Source organism: Cygnus atratus, chromosome 7, assembly GCF_013377495.2.
Source record: "Cygnus atratus isolate AKBS03 ecotype Queensland, Australia chromosome 7, CAtr_DNAZoo_HiC_assembly, whole genome shotgun sequence".
Classification (NCBI taxonomy): Eukaryota; Metazoa; Chordata; class Aves; order Anseriformes; family Anatidae; genus Cygnus; species Cygnus atratus.
Window position 1 is genome coordinate 33,230,182 of NC_066368.1, and position 17,944 is coordinate 33,248,125.

Here is a 17,944-nt window from a genome sequence, read left to right on the forward strand (position 1 = left end):
CCCACCCAGCCCTCCCCAGCTTCAGTCCCACCACCTGTTGCCAAACACCCCACCACTCCTGCACATCACATTTTTTAGTCACCTATTGGGCACCTGCACTCAAATGTGAAGCCTCTCACCCCTCCATCTATTGAAACAGTTAACTGGTAACTTGGGTCACTTCTTGCCATAGTAGAGAAGTTACTGGGGGCACCTGCTGCAGACACCAGAAGCACCTGTACACTGGCCTCAAGGTGCTTTCTGGACAGCTGCCCTGAGGAGAGCCCATCAGAAACCCCAGTACCATAAAGGACCATAAAGGAAATTGACCCTCTTCCAGAAGTGGCTTTACCAGCAAAACAGGACTGCTTAATATGAAGGAAGTAGGGGAAGAGAAAAACAGACAAGCCCTCTACCATCCACCTCACCAGTGAGACAGCCACATTTAATACAAAGGAGGAAGACAGTGAAACAAAAGCAGGGACAGACCTGCCCTTTGTGTCACCTGCCAACACCACTGCTGGCAACAAAAGCCTCCCATGTGTCTACTGAGGAGATGCCCAGCAGCCATAGCAGGGTGAGGAGAAGCAGCAGAGGGCTGAAGACCCCGAGCCCCAAGGGAGCGCAGCGGGGGGCTAGGCCCAACATGCGTGGGGCTGGGTGGTGCTTGTGCCACAGGCAGAAGTCAGCCAGTAAACACACCAGTCACCATGGTTATTTTAAATTTCGGTTGGAGATGACTGAGGCAGGAAGTGGTTAGATTAAAAAAAGTATGTGCAAGATTTCCTCAAACGATAGCTTCCTCACCTAAGGTCTTATTTGGATACTTGGCCTTGAAACAGTGACACGCCATTTATGCTCTTTCCAACTCTCATATTTGCATTCACAGCACCCGCAGTGGCTTCCCAGTTTTACCAACACACTAAAACAAAGCTTTAGAGAACTTGGTGAATGGGATAAGCCTTTAAAAACCGTTAGGGTAGAAGATGGATTACGTATGTATGAGTTCCACCATACTCCACCCTGCAATAGCTATCAAGCAAGCATCTCCTGCTGGTCTCCCAACATGCGAAATACAAACAGTATGGACAGCATAGTGCCAAGGAAACAAGCTTCTCACGTCTGCTCTAATGTGCTGTATTTTCGATGCAGCAAAGTCCTCCAGGATTAGGAAAACAAGCTCACTTTTCTTTCCCCTTGAGCATTTGATCTATATTGATTACATACAGCTTCCATCGACTATTAGTTATTTTTGCTTAAAAAACATTCAGTACGACATTTTAAGACACACACAGCCCAGTTTAAGACTCCCAAGAACTATTAAGCTAACTGACCTGTCCACATTTTTTAGTGGATGCAAGATACCAGCAGGTCTACTTTAAAGGTGGTTATAACAGGCTTAGATGACAGAAGCAGCTAGATGGCCTCAAAGGTTCAGTCCGTTCACACCTAACGACACTCGTGACACGAAGAACCACAGGTTGCTGAACTGTTCCTACCTTGATTATTTTTTCAAGAATAGGTTCACAAAAAAGAAATTAAGAATACAAGTCAGCTCCTACTTCCAGACTTTTCTAACAAACAATATTATTAATGGGAGTGCCGGGCTTTTTTAATCATACAAAATGAAGCTGGTCTGGCAAATAGTTACAAGTGCCTTCCTGCAAATGCTTCTTATAAGCTGCAGTCATAACTCAGAAGTAATATTATATTCCCACTCTTCTACAAAAGCATAACATCTCTTTGCAAACATTTTGTGATTTATGATTTCACTTTCCCCCCCACTTCCAGCACCACGCTTGCAAGAACGTAAGTAGTTGCACAGATAAAACCCAAAAATATTTTTTTAAGAAAACCCACTACACTCTTGAAATGTTTTTTCATTGTGCCCTTTGAAAGCTTTTTCTTTAAGAAATATTTAAAGAAATAAGAAAATCTTGTACTTGAAAACCTTGTCTGTTTGCTATTTTATCTCTCCAGAACCCAGATCATTATGCTCTCCTCCTGTATGTTTACTCTGGTGGGCTAGTCCTCTATGAGAGCAGAAGACAGATGAGGTAACTGAAAGCAAAACATATTATTAGTTCCTACACCACCCAAATCCTTACCCAAAATCTGAGCACCATCCCACCTCCACAGCCCTGCTCCAACATTATTTAATGAGAAAATACTGCAAGTCATGAAGTTTGCTTCATAATGACAGACTGTTACAGAGTTAAGAAAAACATTGTGCAATTCAGTTAAAAAATGGCATCGTATTTCCCACACCCTCCCTCCCCCAAGTTCAGTTTTATTTATTTAAGATCGTGCCATTTTGGTGGTCCATTTTTACGTAGAGGTCAATTGAATGCTTCTGACAATTAAGAAAATAGCTGACTGTGGTGAATGGGTAGAAACTGTTACACCAAATATGACGTGGGTTCTCTTGGCAACAGATCACAGCTGCTTATCATTCAGCTATGCCCTCAGATGAGGTTTTTCACTCACTTGGGAAGACCCAGATCCCAGGGCTAGAATTCAAAAGCAAAGAATTTAAATTCACAAATCACTTGATGCAATTTATACCATGATGCAGCAGCCTCTATAATACCTTTGGGGTTTTCTCTTTATTCATTTGTTGGATTTTTTGTTTTTGTTTAAAGCCTGAGAAGGACACCGAAGCAAACTCACAGATGGAAGAGACAAAGAACCATTCAAGCTCAACAGATCTTAATCACAAGTTTTTGTGGGTTTCCTCCAGGAACAGGCAAGCCAAACAATTCCTATTTGTGCCGTGCAGCCCTGCACTTAATAAACGTGTTCCTCATCCTACCCTCAGGTTATCGATGGCTCAGGACAGGGGTCCCATAGCACCACCCAGTGTGGTCTCCCAACGCTCACGATACAGACCTACCAGCCAGAGGCTCCCATAAAAGCCTGCGGGTGTAACTGAGGCCCTCAGCTAACAACACTCTGTCAGCAAGAGCCATCTACCTCCCCTGACAGCTGCTGGGAACACATCCAGGCTGCTGTCTCTGCCAGTGCCTGGGGACTCGCTATCTCACTAATAAATAAAGGGAGGCCAGAAATCTCCTTCTACCACACTGAAAGAGAACTCCAACTTAAAGCCAGCACAAGCTGGGAAGTCTTGCTCATGGTAGTTACAATCTCTCAAAGGAAAAAGAAAAAGTTCGAGTACACAGCCTTAGCCTGAGGACACTGCCTCTGTGCTAAGCCGCCCTCACCTGCGCTGCCCATGGGGCAGGATGGCACACGGCTCTCGTCACTTACCTACAGCTCCGCAGAGAGCCCTGCATCTCAATTCCTACCTGACAGAGAACTGGGAAAAGAAAAAGCAGCCCAACAAGCCACAGAGCCACAGATTAAAGTAAGTGCTAAAGAAGCAGATCTAGATGATTCCTCACCGATGTAAGTTCAACGTTTTGTATGCCCAGCTTTAACAGTTACCTTACCGATCGCAACCCCCCCGGCTCTGCTTTGTATTCCTGCGATGCACGAGCTGGTTTCAGGGTTAACAGGCGCTAACAGGACTCGAGGTGACCCGATGCCGCCAGGCAGCCCCGAGGCGCCCCCCCACCCACCACTACCACTGGGGTTCCACGACCAGCGGCCGGCCCGGAGCGGAGCGGGGGGCACCGAGGCGGCTGGAGGGACCGCGGCTGGAGCCTGGCACGGCGCCACCGCGACAGAGCCACCGCGACAGAGCCCCCGCCCCGAGCCCCCAGCCCCAGCCCCAGTCCACCCGGCCCCAGCCACCGCGGTCAGGGCGGTGCAGGGCGAGCACGGCGCGGCGGGCTGCCCACTGCTCCTGCCCAGCCGCCGGCCCCGGGGCGCCCCGCAGGGAGCGGGGCAGGTAGGCGGTGGGCGGGTGGGTGCCGGGGGTGCCGCGGTGCGGTGCCGGGACGCCCCTACTCACCCGCGGGCCCCGCCGCCGAGCCGCGGCCCCACTTCCTGTGCGCTAGGAAATGAGCGGGCGGAGCGGCTCCCGGCCGCCCTTAAAGGGGCTGGCGCCGGCCCCCCGACCGCCTCCGGGGCGGGGCCGGGCCGCAGCCGCGCTGTGGGGGCGCCCCAGTTCCGCACGTGGCGGCGGCAGCGGGCCAGGGATCCCTCCGCTCCCCGCCGCCGCCCGGGACCCCGCCGCGGCCCCGCTCCGTTAATGCTCCGCTAATGCTCCGCCTGTCATCAACACTGCGCGGCTGTGAGGTGGCCGCTGCGGACAAGGCACTGGTCTTGACAAGGAGACCTGGTCGGAGTCGTTCTCCACTCGCCCCGGTGTTTAGTTACAGCTCTGTATCAGTTCGTTAGTTCTTTAGTTCATCAAATAAAAATAATAATTATTAAAAAAAAAAAAAATTTGTAGGTCTTAGCTTAAAAGGATGCCAGGTTTAGGATCTTGGGCACTCTTCAGCAGTCCGTGTGGAGGGTAGTCTGTAACGACTTGAAAGGGTACAGCCAAAACCATGAAGCGGGTGAGATAGCAATCATAGAATAATAGAATCATCAAGGTTGGAAAAGAACTTAAAGATCATCTGGTCCAACCATCACCCTACCACCACTGTCACCCACTAAACCATTTCCCTAAGCACCACGTCCAACCTTTCCTTAAACACCCCCAGGGACGGTGACGCCACCACCTCCCTGAGCAACTTTTTCCACTGCCTGGCTGCTCTTTCTGAGAAGACATGTCTCCTCGTTTCCAACCTAAACCTCCCCCAGTGCAACTTGAGGCCATTCCCTCTAGTCCTATCGCTGGTTATCTGCGAGAAGAGGCTGACCCCCAGCTTCCCACAACTTCCTCTCAGGTAGTTGTAGAGAGCAGTGAGGCCTGCCCTGAGCCTCCCCTTCCCCAGACCAAACAACCCCAGTGCCCTCAGCTGCTCCTTGTAGGACTTGTGTTCCAGGCCCTTCACCAGCTTCATAGCCCTTCTCTGGACACGCTCCAGGGCCTCGAAGTATTCTTGAAGTGAGGGGCCCAAAACTGAGCACAGGACTCGAGGTGTGGCCTTCACCAGAGCAGAGCACAGGGGAATCATCACCTCCCTGGTCCTGCTGGCTACATTCTTTCATAACTATATATGAAATATCTCTGGCCCTGTTCATCATAATCGATTCATAAGTGACCAAGGATCTGTTCTGTGAAGATCCATGCCCCGCACTCTGCTGGTTTGCCCACAACACCGTGGCGCAGCATCACCCACATGAGGGAGAGGCAGGCATCAGCACTCTGTGGAGCAAGGCCTCGCAGGCTCTCGGCAGCGGACACTGCCATCCCTGGCACATTGTGGGTGCATCAAGTTCCTACCCAAACCAGTACAGAACAGCCCTTTGTCTTCAGGCAGGCTGAAACTGGCCCCTTCATAAATAGCCCTTTGCCCTGTGCACTGCACAACCTGAGGAAGGGCTGGATGCTGGGGAGCCTGATCTGCCCGGCCTAAATTCCAAACAGTGTGAACAAAGAAGGTCTTTCCAGAGAATGCCTTGAATATGCTGTGGTTTTAAATAGGCAGGGATTTTCCATGCAGACTGGGAACTCTCTCACTACTCTTCGCTGTCAGGCATTCACTTCACTGCTCTGTTCCACTAACAGCTGGGCCGGACCTCATAGCAAACCAGCATATGGGGAAAATGTGTGAGGCTGGTGTGACTGGCAATCAGCGGGGGCACTTTCCTAAACTTTGAAGGTTGTCGTGAGGCTGGATCCTTAAAAGATATCTTCAAAATATCTTTAAAGAAACTCACAGAGAGGAGAGCAAGTTTTAGATTTTCATATATGCGCTCCTGAAACTAGGTAAACGTGGGTTCTATCTTTCAAAACTATATGTAAATATACTGCTATTTTAAATCTGACCTCATACAGAGTTTCAGTATTGCTTATTAGGGATGACTCTCGAGTACCGCCCCGCTCCCGTTTGAGCTCTGTGTAGTGATAAATGCGTCGGAGTTTACTAGATGCCCGTGTTATTTTACTGAATCTGGAGACTGCAGAGTTCTGCAGACATAGTATTATCTGCAAGTTCAAGAAGATAACGGAATGGAAATAACCACTGCCACCCAGCCAATTTCATTAACCAATACTGTGAAGTAGGTCTCAAACAAATTGACAGCCCTGTGTCACACGCTGGTTGGTCTACAGAGAGCAACCAGACTGAATATTGTCCTTCGAGCTTCCCGGGTGCCCCTTTTCTGTGCGAAGGCTGGTTGCTGCTGTGTGCTGAGATCTCCACAGAGATGGACTGGTGATTGCACACAGAATGCTGCTTCTTCTTTAAGGGATGCCTTCCTCTACTTTAGAGTTTCTTCACTTCCAGAAAGATTAGTTTCTTTTTCTTCAGCTTGAGAGAAGGAAAGAATAGGTTTCTTAAATTCTAGTAAAAACAACTTCGGTATTCATAGTCATATCTGTATAAGAGGTGTACCACAACAGGAAAAAACGTTTTTGCAGTTACATTTATATATAACTTCCTGACTCTTCTGTCAAAATGAGCCATTCCAAGAGTAGACGTTCCTTCATAACTCAGACCTATACTCATGCTGACAAATGTTGTTGTTTCTATTTGATCTTAGTCTTACAGCCCTACAGAGGAATTCCTGTTTTGTTTGTGAATAAATAATGCAATAAAACATTAGGAAATGTCTGTTTTAAGACAATTCATTTCAGCTGGGGGAATTTTCCTTAAGAGAGGTGTTTGGAGACCTCCTAATACCTGAACGCAGTAAGTGTGTTTATATGGGTGACAGCTTTGAATTTTACTAAAACATTATGATAGGATGATTATGTTGGAGACGACGAGACAGACTTTTAAAATATTTTGCTAAAACTTTGGTAAATGGTGTTCTTAAATTGGTGCAGCTAGGGAAAAGGAAGTGGCTGGCAATAGCTGATCTCAAAAAGAAGTTTTCCAGAACAGCATTAGCTCTAGCGCTTTTTGGTTTTTCTTGTCTTTGTATTTTTTTAAGCATATGTGTGGGCTGGAGGGGAAGAAACAATAGAAAAAAGAGAGGAGCTGATCTGAGAACATGATGCCAAAGTGAAGGAGTAATGCAAATGAGACCAAAGGGGAAATTAAAAGAGAAAAAAAAAAAAAAAAAGGCAATCCTTCAACAGTAGATATTTTTGTTCTCTTATCCTCTCGAGCTGAAATGAAATGTGCATGTAGAATAAGAAAAATGGTCTGTTATTTTGCCTGAAATTTCAGAGCTTTAATTGCCAAACAATAGTCATTAGTTTGCCGTGACACAAGGCTTTTTGTCAAATACTACAGCTCAGCCTTACTGCTGGCACAGTTCCAACACTGATCCCATGTGAAGCTGCTTTTTCTTTATCCTTGTTTTAATTGTTGCAAATTATTTGTAACAGATACTGAGCAACAAAACTAAAAGCTTAATTGTCTTGATTTGTATATTTTCCCCTGAAAGTCCTCATTTTGAGCTTTTATGCCAAATTATGTTCCATAACCTTTTTGTCACTCGTCCCGTCCAAACACATCTTGTGCTATGGGCTATGAAATAAGGGGTCATAGAGGAGGTAATTCATTACCGCAGAATTAACAACGCGAAATTCTACCTCAGGCGCAGATAATGATGCTGTAGCGTGAGCCTCAGCCAAGTCACCGAGACACTAACTTAGTGCTCTTTGTGCGGGTGTACCTCCCAAAGTAAAAGGGACACCATTACTGTTTTATCGTTATCACGGGGCATCTGTGATGAATATTAAAGGTGCTTTGAAGGTCTGCATGTTTCACTTCACTGCTTTAGAGGCTGAAATCATCTCTTGAGTTATGATAGGTTTAGAAGAGAATGTATGTGCAAAATTACTTTGTACCAACACACTAGAGCAATTTACTATGCAGTAATCTTCCTTTATTTATTGTTATTGTTCCCTTATTTTGCATTTATTTGACCTTTGACTTTGCAAAGCTCAGGCTTTTGGCATCTACTTCTTTGAATGTTGAAGGACTGCCTATATTTATATACTGTTTTAGTATCAAATAAATGCTGATTTTTTGGTACTATAATATAACCGATTTTAAACCCACTGTTTGGGATTGTTTGGGAAATGAACTGCTATAGATTGTTCTGTTTTGTGTTGCTGCTGCTCTGGGATTGCTAAATTACTTCCTTTTAGAAATTCCCATTAGAAAATAGAGTTTGTACAGACTGGCTACAGCATCAGCCAACTTTAAATTCATATATTGTCTCCTTCCAAACATTAAAGCAGACAGTTTTTATACTCATGAAAACAGAAGGAATTCTCTTAATTCTTATTGGAAAAGATAACCAATATAATCACAGTAAATTAATATAAATCAGATTTAATAACCACCTCATGTCTGAAAAATATGGTGAAAGCAATTCTTATTTCTTGTTTCTCCTTTGAGTTGTGACAATTTAGTTTAACCTTATCAATGGCATTGGCAACTATCAAAGTGTATGGAACAATGTATCAGAATTGTTGGGATTTAAAAAAAAAGTGTATATTTATTTTGAAATTAATATATAGTCACTGTTAGCAAGAAACGTTTGCTGAGCTCTTTAATGATAGAAAAAGAATTCGGAAAATGGTACTATACGGGAGCACGCATTTTTGGTTTTTGCTGCAGAGGAACAGGCATGAAAGTGAATTTCAAACAGTTAAGTGCCCAGACTCCACTCCTTGCTCCGGCTGAAGGGAGCGTGCCGTATTCCGCAGCAGTAGCTGATCATTTTCCTGGCTGCACGGCCTTATTTTTTCTGGCAGGCACCACGGCTCACATGCCCACGGCTCCACTGCTCATTTGCAATTGCGGTGGGATGGGGGACCAGAATAACCAGTAGTGACATCGTGGAGCACAGCAGTACTGAATTCTGCATTGGTTTATTTCTGAAGACTCCGAGGCACCTTTGCTATATGGCTTCTTTCCAGTGTCGCCAGGAAGGGCTTTAGGCATTCTTCTAAAAAGGGATGACAATTTTGTCACAAATCTGTTGACTACAAAGCAGCTCTGAAACAAGGTCCAAGCAGCTGTATTCTGTACCTAGAATGGAAAACAGATAAGGAGGACTTTGACTAGAAGACATAACACTCTATTTTGTGCAAAACATACAAAAAAAATATTTTTTTCCTATCTCCAGTATTGCAGAACAGAAACTCATTAAAACTATGAAGTAACATATTTAAAATCAGCCCTATTAAAGTACCTTTTAAAATGTAGAGTTCACTCTCTAGGATGCAAAAAGAAACATTAGATCATTCTATATATGAGGCAATATTGGTCGCATTTAGAATAAAACAGGATATATTAAAATAAGATATAAGCCACACAATCTTTCATGAGCACTCTTTGCCTCAGAAGATAACTGTAAATTATCGAGGTCTTTTGGTTATTTATCTGGTTGGGTTTCTTTTTGTATTTAAGAATCTCATTTACCAAAGCTTAAGTTGCTGAGATAAGTATTAAGTATCTACAGTAAATACAGTATCTTTAGCGAGGGAATTATTTAGGCTTCCTTAATCTGAGATGTTTAATGTTTTATTCAGTATATCAGTATGTAATATGCTTTACTGAATAATCTGTTGTACCCTTTGTTCCTGTCCTGCAGACAAAAGAAAACAACAACAACAAACCACAGCCTTCCCTACAAAATAAAAACTGTAGAGAGGTACAGTATGGAGATGATCATCGATGTTGACAAATTAGCAAACAGCTAAGTACAGAAGAGTTGTTCATTTCTTTGTACAATAGACGGGATCAGAGACAAACTTCTCATGTGCTCACTTGTCTGTACCATGCTGGCCCATTTTTAACAATAACTATCTACACCAATCTTTTTTTTTTTTTCTTTTTTGGCAAGTGTTAGCTACAGGCTTGTCTGTAACAGCCACAAAACCTTTCCCTTCCTTTGAGTCCTAACTCCAGTCAACTTGTAAGTTATTTTTGTTTCCCTTGTTACCATTACCCCTCATGGTTGCGCATACATCATTGAAAAGTTTTTAAGTGCAATGTTTCTGGTATTCGTAAACTACTCCTTCAGTTGATTGAATCTTTTACTCAGTCTTGCCCATGACACGTAAGGAAATGCTGCTTAATTGCTGGGAGGAAAGTGAGATTATTGTGCGCTTCCCTTAGTAATGTGGGTTACAGGGTCAATATGCAAGGTGCACTACTGTACCTGTTCCCTCCGGTCCCCTGATCCATGTTCAAATCTTGTATGACAAGGCTTTTAACCATATTCTTGAATCCTTTTATAGCAAGAAAGATATTATGTGCTATTCATATTAGTGCATTTTAAGGTCTAATGTTGCTACAAGCAGAGTTGTTACGTGTTCCCTATTACGTATATGATTATCATTTGAAATGGTAACTCTTACAAATAATCTCTAAATTAAGGCTTAGCTTTTCAAACCATTTATTTCAAATTTCATAATTTCAGTAAATCATCATGGAGACTCAGTTAAGCAACTCAAAATAACTGGATGAACAATTTCTACGTGATTAAAAAATTGTTTCTGATGACAACTCATTGCAAACCAATTTGCTTACTTTATCTTTGTGCATGTAAAAATGGTGATAAATATATTTCAGTATAAATAAAAACATTCTCAGTATTTTTTTTAACAAAACCCCACATCATCTGTTTCTGCTCAGTATTTAATTGTCACAATTCCTTTTAACAAATAATCCTGGAAGAGCAACACTGGATGAGATTTCCAATTGTCTTTTTTTTTCTTTTCTTTTTTTAATAAAATCCTTATAATCCACATAAACTTAATACAATTCTATTCACTATGTGTGGACCAGGCCCCTGTTCAGAAAGCCTTCCTGCACAGGAAAACCATTTAAGTGAATGGCTTTCTGACTCAAGGCTAGAATCTCTCTCTCAATTATTTATACCCTGTAGCAGAAAGATTCGTTCTTGTCTACCGCTGTCAAATCAATCACTGACACTCCTGACCAGAAGAAAAAGAAAAAAAAAAGGAAAAAAAAACACCTTGGGAAACAGGGAACTCTGCTTGTATCGTGCTGGCTGTTTTTTGAAACTGTGCACACAGCTATACACATGGGTAGGGAGGTAGGTGTCTCCTGCATCTGAACCCACACTGGATGTGGTTCATCTCTCTGAAGCTCACATCTCTGACACAGAAGGTTTATTTTGGCATTTCCGAACCTTCTTTTTGTTGCTGGGGATTTGATAAAATTAAAAACCCAGATGTTTCTGGCTAGCTATAATTGTGTGTTTAGAGAGCATCATGTAAACCCATGGGTTAACTGTGAGCACCCAGCATCAGGTGTGCCAAGGGCTTTTAATAGCTGTTGGCTACAACCCCCTACGAGCCAGGATAATTGTCTGTTTTCAAAACATCACAGCTCTGGATGTATACAATCACCAACCATGCTATGCTAATTAGCTACTAACCCTATCTTAACATCAGTGGGTACCTGTAAATTAACTTTTCAGTTCAGGTCGGGAGGATGCTTTTAATGTGAAGCTCCTTACAGTCTCTGGATACCACACTGCAGTTCCCTTCACGGAGCAATCCATGGCAAGCCAGGTTGTCTGCTGGCCAAAACGTAAAGTGAAAACTAAGCAGTATTTACTACGCCCCAACGACTCATGCATTTTCACTCTGTAAGACTGCACTTCGTCTTATCTGAAGTAAAGCACACACTCAACTTCAGATTGCTTTTGTTGCAGTGCATGCATGCTCTGCGGGTGTAGGGGTTGATCAAGAGGGGGGGACATGGGGCTGGGCTGGTGACTTGCAGTTGCCTGGCTGTACCATGCCTCTGCACCTGGCCAGTGGGACAGAGGGCTTCTGCCTCTTCCGCCCCATTAGGAGATTCTCAAGTCGCAAGCTTAGAGGGTGAGAAGGTCAGGGAACCCATCCTGCAGGACATGAGTGAAAGCAGGCGTCTCCGTCTTCTCACCAGCACAAATCCTTTTGTCCCTGCAGGCTGCAGCATATGGAAATCTCTCCCATGGGCACACGCATTTTCCTCCCCAGATCAGATCAAGTGGTAAGGGAATAGTGGGGTGAAAGCAGAGAAGAAAAGGGAGAGACCACACATGTGCTCTTTGCACTTTTCTGTTGACCCCTTGTCCAAAAGACATAGTGCCAGCGTGGTATACAGTAATTCACACCTACTCTTAGAATCAGCGTTGTGAATGATTAAAATCATATGTCCCTACAGTGCTCAATAATAAACTATTCTGCAAATATAAATCTAAAACTAGGTCTCTAGATGTGTTAGTTTACATTTTCTTCCATCCTCCACTTACAGAAGATTACTAAATATGCAAAAACCTTGTCCCACTACAAAGGACATTTTCCAGCAGGGCAGCACTATTTCCCATCTGAGAAATGCCAACGCATTTCTGAAGAAATAATCGTAAGGTCTGTTAATAATCATCTCTTGCAGAGAGCGGTAAGAAAATGACTTTTTTTTTTTTTTGCACAAGTCTCTAACGTTTTGCTTTATTTGTATGTCAACTTAAAAACAGAAGAGGAAATTCACACAAAATACTTCGTTGAAGTGACTTTACATGGGGACTTGAGTGGATACAGGGCTGACTGGACCGGCCCCGTACCTACAACCTAGGTGGCAGCAGTGATTGCTGTTACCTTTATGCCCCACTCACATTTTAAAACATTGCATCTATGTACAGACATATTCAGTAATTCCAACCATGCAACTGGTGGTTCTTTCCACTATATCAATATCATGATGAAATAAGCATCTTTGATATTTTGAGTCAAGATTTGTCCATTGGCTATACTTTCTCCATTAAAATAAGCAGAGGTTTATCAGGGACATAATTGGAGATGACTGAGATCAAAGCTGAGTGTTTTTTGAAAACACAATCTATTTTTATTTTTAGGAGCAAACAAAACTAACAAACACGTACTGCAAAAATGACTATTCAAAATATGCATACTGCTTGCTATCAGTGTAATGGTTTGAACCTCAGCAAACTTCTGTGCTTAGCTGAATAAGTGGAAGGATTTTTTATTGTGGCAAGTTAAAAATGACACTTAAATCACTTATCTGGTATGTTAATGCACTTTTGCTTATATCAGCAAGGATATAGTCACTCTCATTCTGATACCTAATGATATCGTTTTGTCACTGATTTCAAAAATCACTATTTTTTTTCACTACCTTGGAGATGAACACACTTTTCTTGCATTCTCTTTTCTAACAGAGAAACTTTGATGGTTAATTCTTGACATGTCAAGTACAACTGCACTACTTTGAAACTGTTCATATCATTTTCGATTGGCTTGTAATGCAAATGAAACAGCTTCCAGATGAGGTGAAGTTGGGTTATATAAAATGTACCTTGTTAGTACCTAAGTAAGGAACTAATTATTTCAGATGAGCTTAAGGGGAAGTGTACTTGTCTGTAGTCAGCTGGGCAGAATGATTATACTTAATTTCAGAACATTATCGGTAAAATGAACTTTCATAGCAGCTCAAAAGAATGTTTTTAGCAAGAAATTCGTTGTATTAAGATATCATACAGCTCTTTATAAAACCAGGTGAAATCAAGAAACACACCATGAAAAGAACTATTAATCTTCTCAAAATGTATCAAGAATATATCTGTCTATCTTAACTGGAAGACACAGGTTGCTGTCCCACAGGATTAAAAATGAAAACAAATGCAAAACACAGGTTACATGATCAATTCATCTTTACTGAAAAACTTGATAAATACTGAAAAATATTTCATTCACTTTCACTTCTGGGTATACATAGAGGTATAGTTGTGCTTACTTGCCTTCTAGTGTATAGTATAGTACCTACTTCTAAATATTGCTTCTAGACAGATGAGTTACAGTATTGTGCTAGGGATGGGTAAATCTGTGTTACTGCTACTTTGTTCATTTTTTGATAATCCTTCCACATTTTTGCTAGCAACTACTGGGTTATTTGATTTTAGATTGGCAACTATTCATGAATAATTTATTCATGAACGATCCCACTAACTTCAGAGAGGTACTTACAAAGCTAGATCCAACAGACTAGAACAGCTGACCACTTATGTTTTCTAATTAATATTTTAAATACTTTTATACCTCTTTAGAGAATGAGGGGTTTTTTTGTTCTCCCCCACCACCGAGAAAAAAAAAAAAAAGATAACTTAAGCAGAAAAGGTCAAACCATTCATCTCATTATGGACAGTCTGCACCTTTTTTATGGGGATCACTGCCTAGTGCTACCTAGGATTTGGTGCTGCTAAAATTCATCTTTGTTTTACCATACAACTGTAGGTGTAGCTGCAGTGAGAGATAAAGGGATTTTAGGTGGGCCAATTTTTGAAACAGCATTTCACAATCATAAGTAACTTTGTTTGAATTTTCTAAAAAAAAAAATCCGTAGAAATACCCTTTTTGAAATATAGTGTGAGGCTTGTATTATTCATATAAGACTATATATAAAATCAAGACATAGAAATTTGCTTTTGCTAAATATTTTTGAGAACTACTAAAAAAGGGCCATTTTAGTGTACAATAGAGATTTATGCACATTTTGCATGAGAACTCAGGTAAAACCAAATAACGGCAATATTATGTAACTCAATTCATAGAACTTTTACAATTTGTATTATATTAAACAGGCATATGTCTGCACATTAAAATATGCAAGCTCACAGTAGATTTTCTGAGAATCATACCTCTGGAAAAGTTTGTAGAATTAATATTAAAATAATCTCGTGCTGCTAAAATTTTCTTGTGCTGACTACAATGGCACACGAGATTGACCCTCTCCTTCACCTGTCACAACACAAAGCACAGGCCAGGTAAATCACTTAAGCTCTGCTGGTATTTAGAAAAGGCTGGCAGAAACTTCCAGAAATATTCCCTCCAACCTGTACATTTAGATTAGTCACTCGTTCCCTTTGAGTTCACATTCCTCAGGGCAGCCAAGTGCCTAAGTATTTCTGGCACTGATGGAAATAACGGTCTGCATATCACTTTTTTCCCCATGTAGGAAGTATATTTACTCATGTAATTGGGAACTGAAACAAGATTGCCACCGTTCTGACTAATAGAAACACAGAACAGGAAACACTTTAAGGGAAATTTTTACAAAACAATTATTCTGAACCCTGTATGTATTTCATATGCAGAATCTGTCAGGTGACATAGGTGGCAGTAGTTATTAGTGAACTTTTTCATGGGAATTAATGGTGAAACAACTGTGGCTTATGCTGGAAGTCTAAAATAAAATATGCCATATGCTGTGCATTCACTGGTTATTTCAGTAGCTCTGTCTCACTCACCTACCGTAGAACAATGTAGCTTCACATCTCCCAGTTGAATATTGTTGCTGGAAATAGCTGATAAGAAGAAACTTAAATTAAGGAAGAATTAAAAAAAAAAATCTTAGTGCCTTGATTGCTTATGGCCAATAAAGAATTCCCATTTGCAGACATAAAACACAGGAAAAGAACCAGACAAAAAAAAGTTACCAGAAATGCCACTTTTTTTTTTCCATAATCTCTCAAAAAAAAAAAAAAAGCCCATATAATGGGCTTGTCGGTGCCATTTATTTTACAAGTATTCATTCTGACAGTGTTCTGAGTTGTGTCGTGCCACTGAAGACCACCATTACATCACAACTGAACCCCTTTTGTATATATAGCTGTATCTGTTTGCAAATTACACAACACGGTAATCGTTGGTACAAAGAAAAACTCACTCTGCTTAGTGCTTGTCTGAAGCAAGGACAGAACAGAAGATGATATCTAAAAGTGAAGTTGTCTAAATTCTAACACAGCACTTTATATCCCACTTCTTGTAACATGAAAACCTGTGTTAGGGTTTTGGCAGTCTGACTCTCTTGTTTCTGAAATCACAAACTTTAATGGAAACAAAGTTGGTACACAAAACAACATCTGAAAACAGCTAAATTGGATTGTAAGTGACAGGAGTAAGCTTTGGTAGGATTGGATTATTTAGAATAACCATCACAACGTTAACAACGAGTCACTCGGGATTTACATCCCAACATTTGTAGCAAACAAAAGTTATCTTTAACCATATTAGATTACAAATAAAGACAAAAGTAGTGCTGATCATTTACTCTTCCACATAGAACACATGACCCATAGTCCGATCATTCTCCTAAATATCAAGTCAGTGTTGTAAGAACATTTTTATATTTCACCGTAACAAATTCAGATGACAATTCCTTTGTATGGGTTCATTAAGAGTATTGGACCACTTTTGCTGTGCAAGTGTTGCTTACTCGTACCTTTCAAGATAACAGCTTTATTTGGAACTATGTCATGGCAGTGTCCTGTGCATGGCAGTGTATCCAATTTTGAGCTGAGAGGAGGGCTCCAACCCACTGAACGTGACTGCAAACAAAATCTCTACTTTAATTCAATCTAAAAAATCCTGTACAGTCCAAATTGAACTCGTAAAAGGAACTATGATTGTACAAGACTGTACGTTTTAGCATTCAGCTGTGTATGATGGAAAGTAAACCGTCAGATGAACACTCTTGATTGCCATCAGTCTATACAGCATATCTCGTATCAAATTTATCTCCATTGTGCTAAAGGTAAGAGCAGTTAAGAATAATAAAACAAACTCTCTTCTCATTAAGACAAGACGATACATTTTACAAGACTTCAAATGTTGAATCTCAAGTCCTCTATTGAGTTACTAAATGTTTGCTTCCAAACCAAGATACAGGCTTCATTAGTGCCAACATCATTGTAACACTTCTCATCTGATAGCAAGCTCAGTAGTTTGGGAGCGTTATTTCCCCCTCCCTTCCATAAATTTGTGCTTCCTGCTTAGATCAAGTGGTCGTATGCTAACAGCCACTATAAAAGTAGCAGTTCGAGTACATTTTCCCATCCAAGAAAGCTGTAGTATAGGATGGTTAATCTAAAAACAGTGAGAATGAAGTGCAGAGCCATTTGCAGTAACAAGTTGCCAAATGGAACCATATGCAAGTGGCAATCTAAAAAGAAGTACTGGAACTACAACTCTTATCCAGCCTGATATGTTTTCTGAAAGGGGAAATCACCAATTATAGCCTTCAGCATGAATAACACACTTCAGAAACTACCAATAAAAGTTTGCCAATCGAAAAGTTGTTGTTTGTACAAAGAACGAGCCAATGGACTTTCCATTCTTTGCATGTTTGTTCCCCTCATGAGTCCATTACCTTTCACAAAGAAAATTTTAGCTATCAAACTTGTCCATAAATTTTGCCGCTGAGTGTGAAACCATCCAGTTAGCATATACACTATCATTTGCATATCTTGAAAACACAGAGTTAGTGCCATCGAATCTTGTGAGTGGAACGGGGCTCTCCTCAGGCCAGTTCGGGTATGACATGCCTAAAAATGAAAACAGATAATTTTTTCTGCACTGAAGAACCATAACTTCACGTGCAGACAGTAAGGCCCTTGGCAAAACTCCCTTCAATATTTCAAGCCAGTCCACTGGATTTTGTCCCAAATAATTAATATAAATGACGTTTCACAATCCCTGAAGCATAAATTCAGATGTAGGCAAAATTCTGAAAAAAATAAAGTGCTTTCTTGATAAAAAAAAAAAAAAAGTGCGCACGCACACGTGCATAATAAAAGCTAATAATTTTTCTTTTGATAAGCCTCCAGCTTTCCGTCATTTTATTTTTTAATGTTCTTATAGCAATGTATTGCTTTGCAAGAGGAAGTTCTTGCTGTACAGAAAGTGCTCCAAGAATTAATAAACCTATTTGGGACAGGATCCAAAGTCCATTTCAATCACTGAGAGTATTTCCACTTTCTTAAATAGGTGTCTTTTTCCTTTGCCTTGAATGAGTTTTGGGGGAGACTCTCATACCCTTCACCAGGGATCCCCTGCTTAATTTTATAAAATCCAGGAGCACAACTGTGTAAAGTCCAACAAAGTCCTGAGCACTCTTGCATTGATTCAGCATTTAAGCGTGTATATAAAGCATGTAATTATTTGCAT

The 17,944-nt window shown here is 41.4% G+C and overlaps 2 protein-coding genes across 51 annotated transcripts in view; both read right to left on the bottom strand.

Annotated features, from left to right (window-relative positions):
* CSGALNACT2 (chondroitin sulfate N-acetylgalactosaminyltransferase 2) overlaps positions 1–4,008 on the bottom strand; it is a 30,674-nt gene extending 26,666 nt beyond the window's left edge. For 15 of the 50 annotated variants that reach the window (XM_035542793.2, XM_035542718.2, XM_035542677.2 and 12 more), the window contains exon 1: positions 3,896–3,959. The gene's annotated coding sequence lies outside the window, so the exon portion shown is untranslated. Of the gene's footprint in view, positions 1–3,895 lie in introns of all 50 variants that reach the window. The other 35 variants (XM_035542776.2, XM_035542727.2, XM_035542639.2 and 32 more) reach the window with 11 other exon arrangements.
* Positions 4,009–15,693: 11,685 nt separating this feature from the next.
* Positions 15,694–17,944, bottom strand: part of RET (ret proto-oncogene) — an 83,106-nt gene continuing 80,855 nt past the window's right edge. Inside the window, exon 20 of the mRNA XM_035542914.2 lies at positions 15,694–17,322. Coding sequence (XP_035398807.1) covers positions 17,165–17,322 — 158 coding nt within the window. The 3' untranslated portion in view covers positions 15,694–17,164. The remainder of the gene's footprint in view (positions 17,323–17,944) is intronic.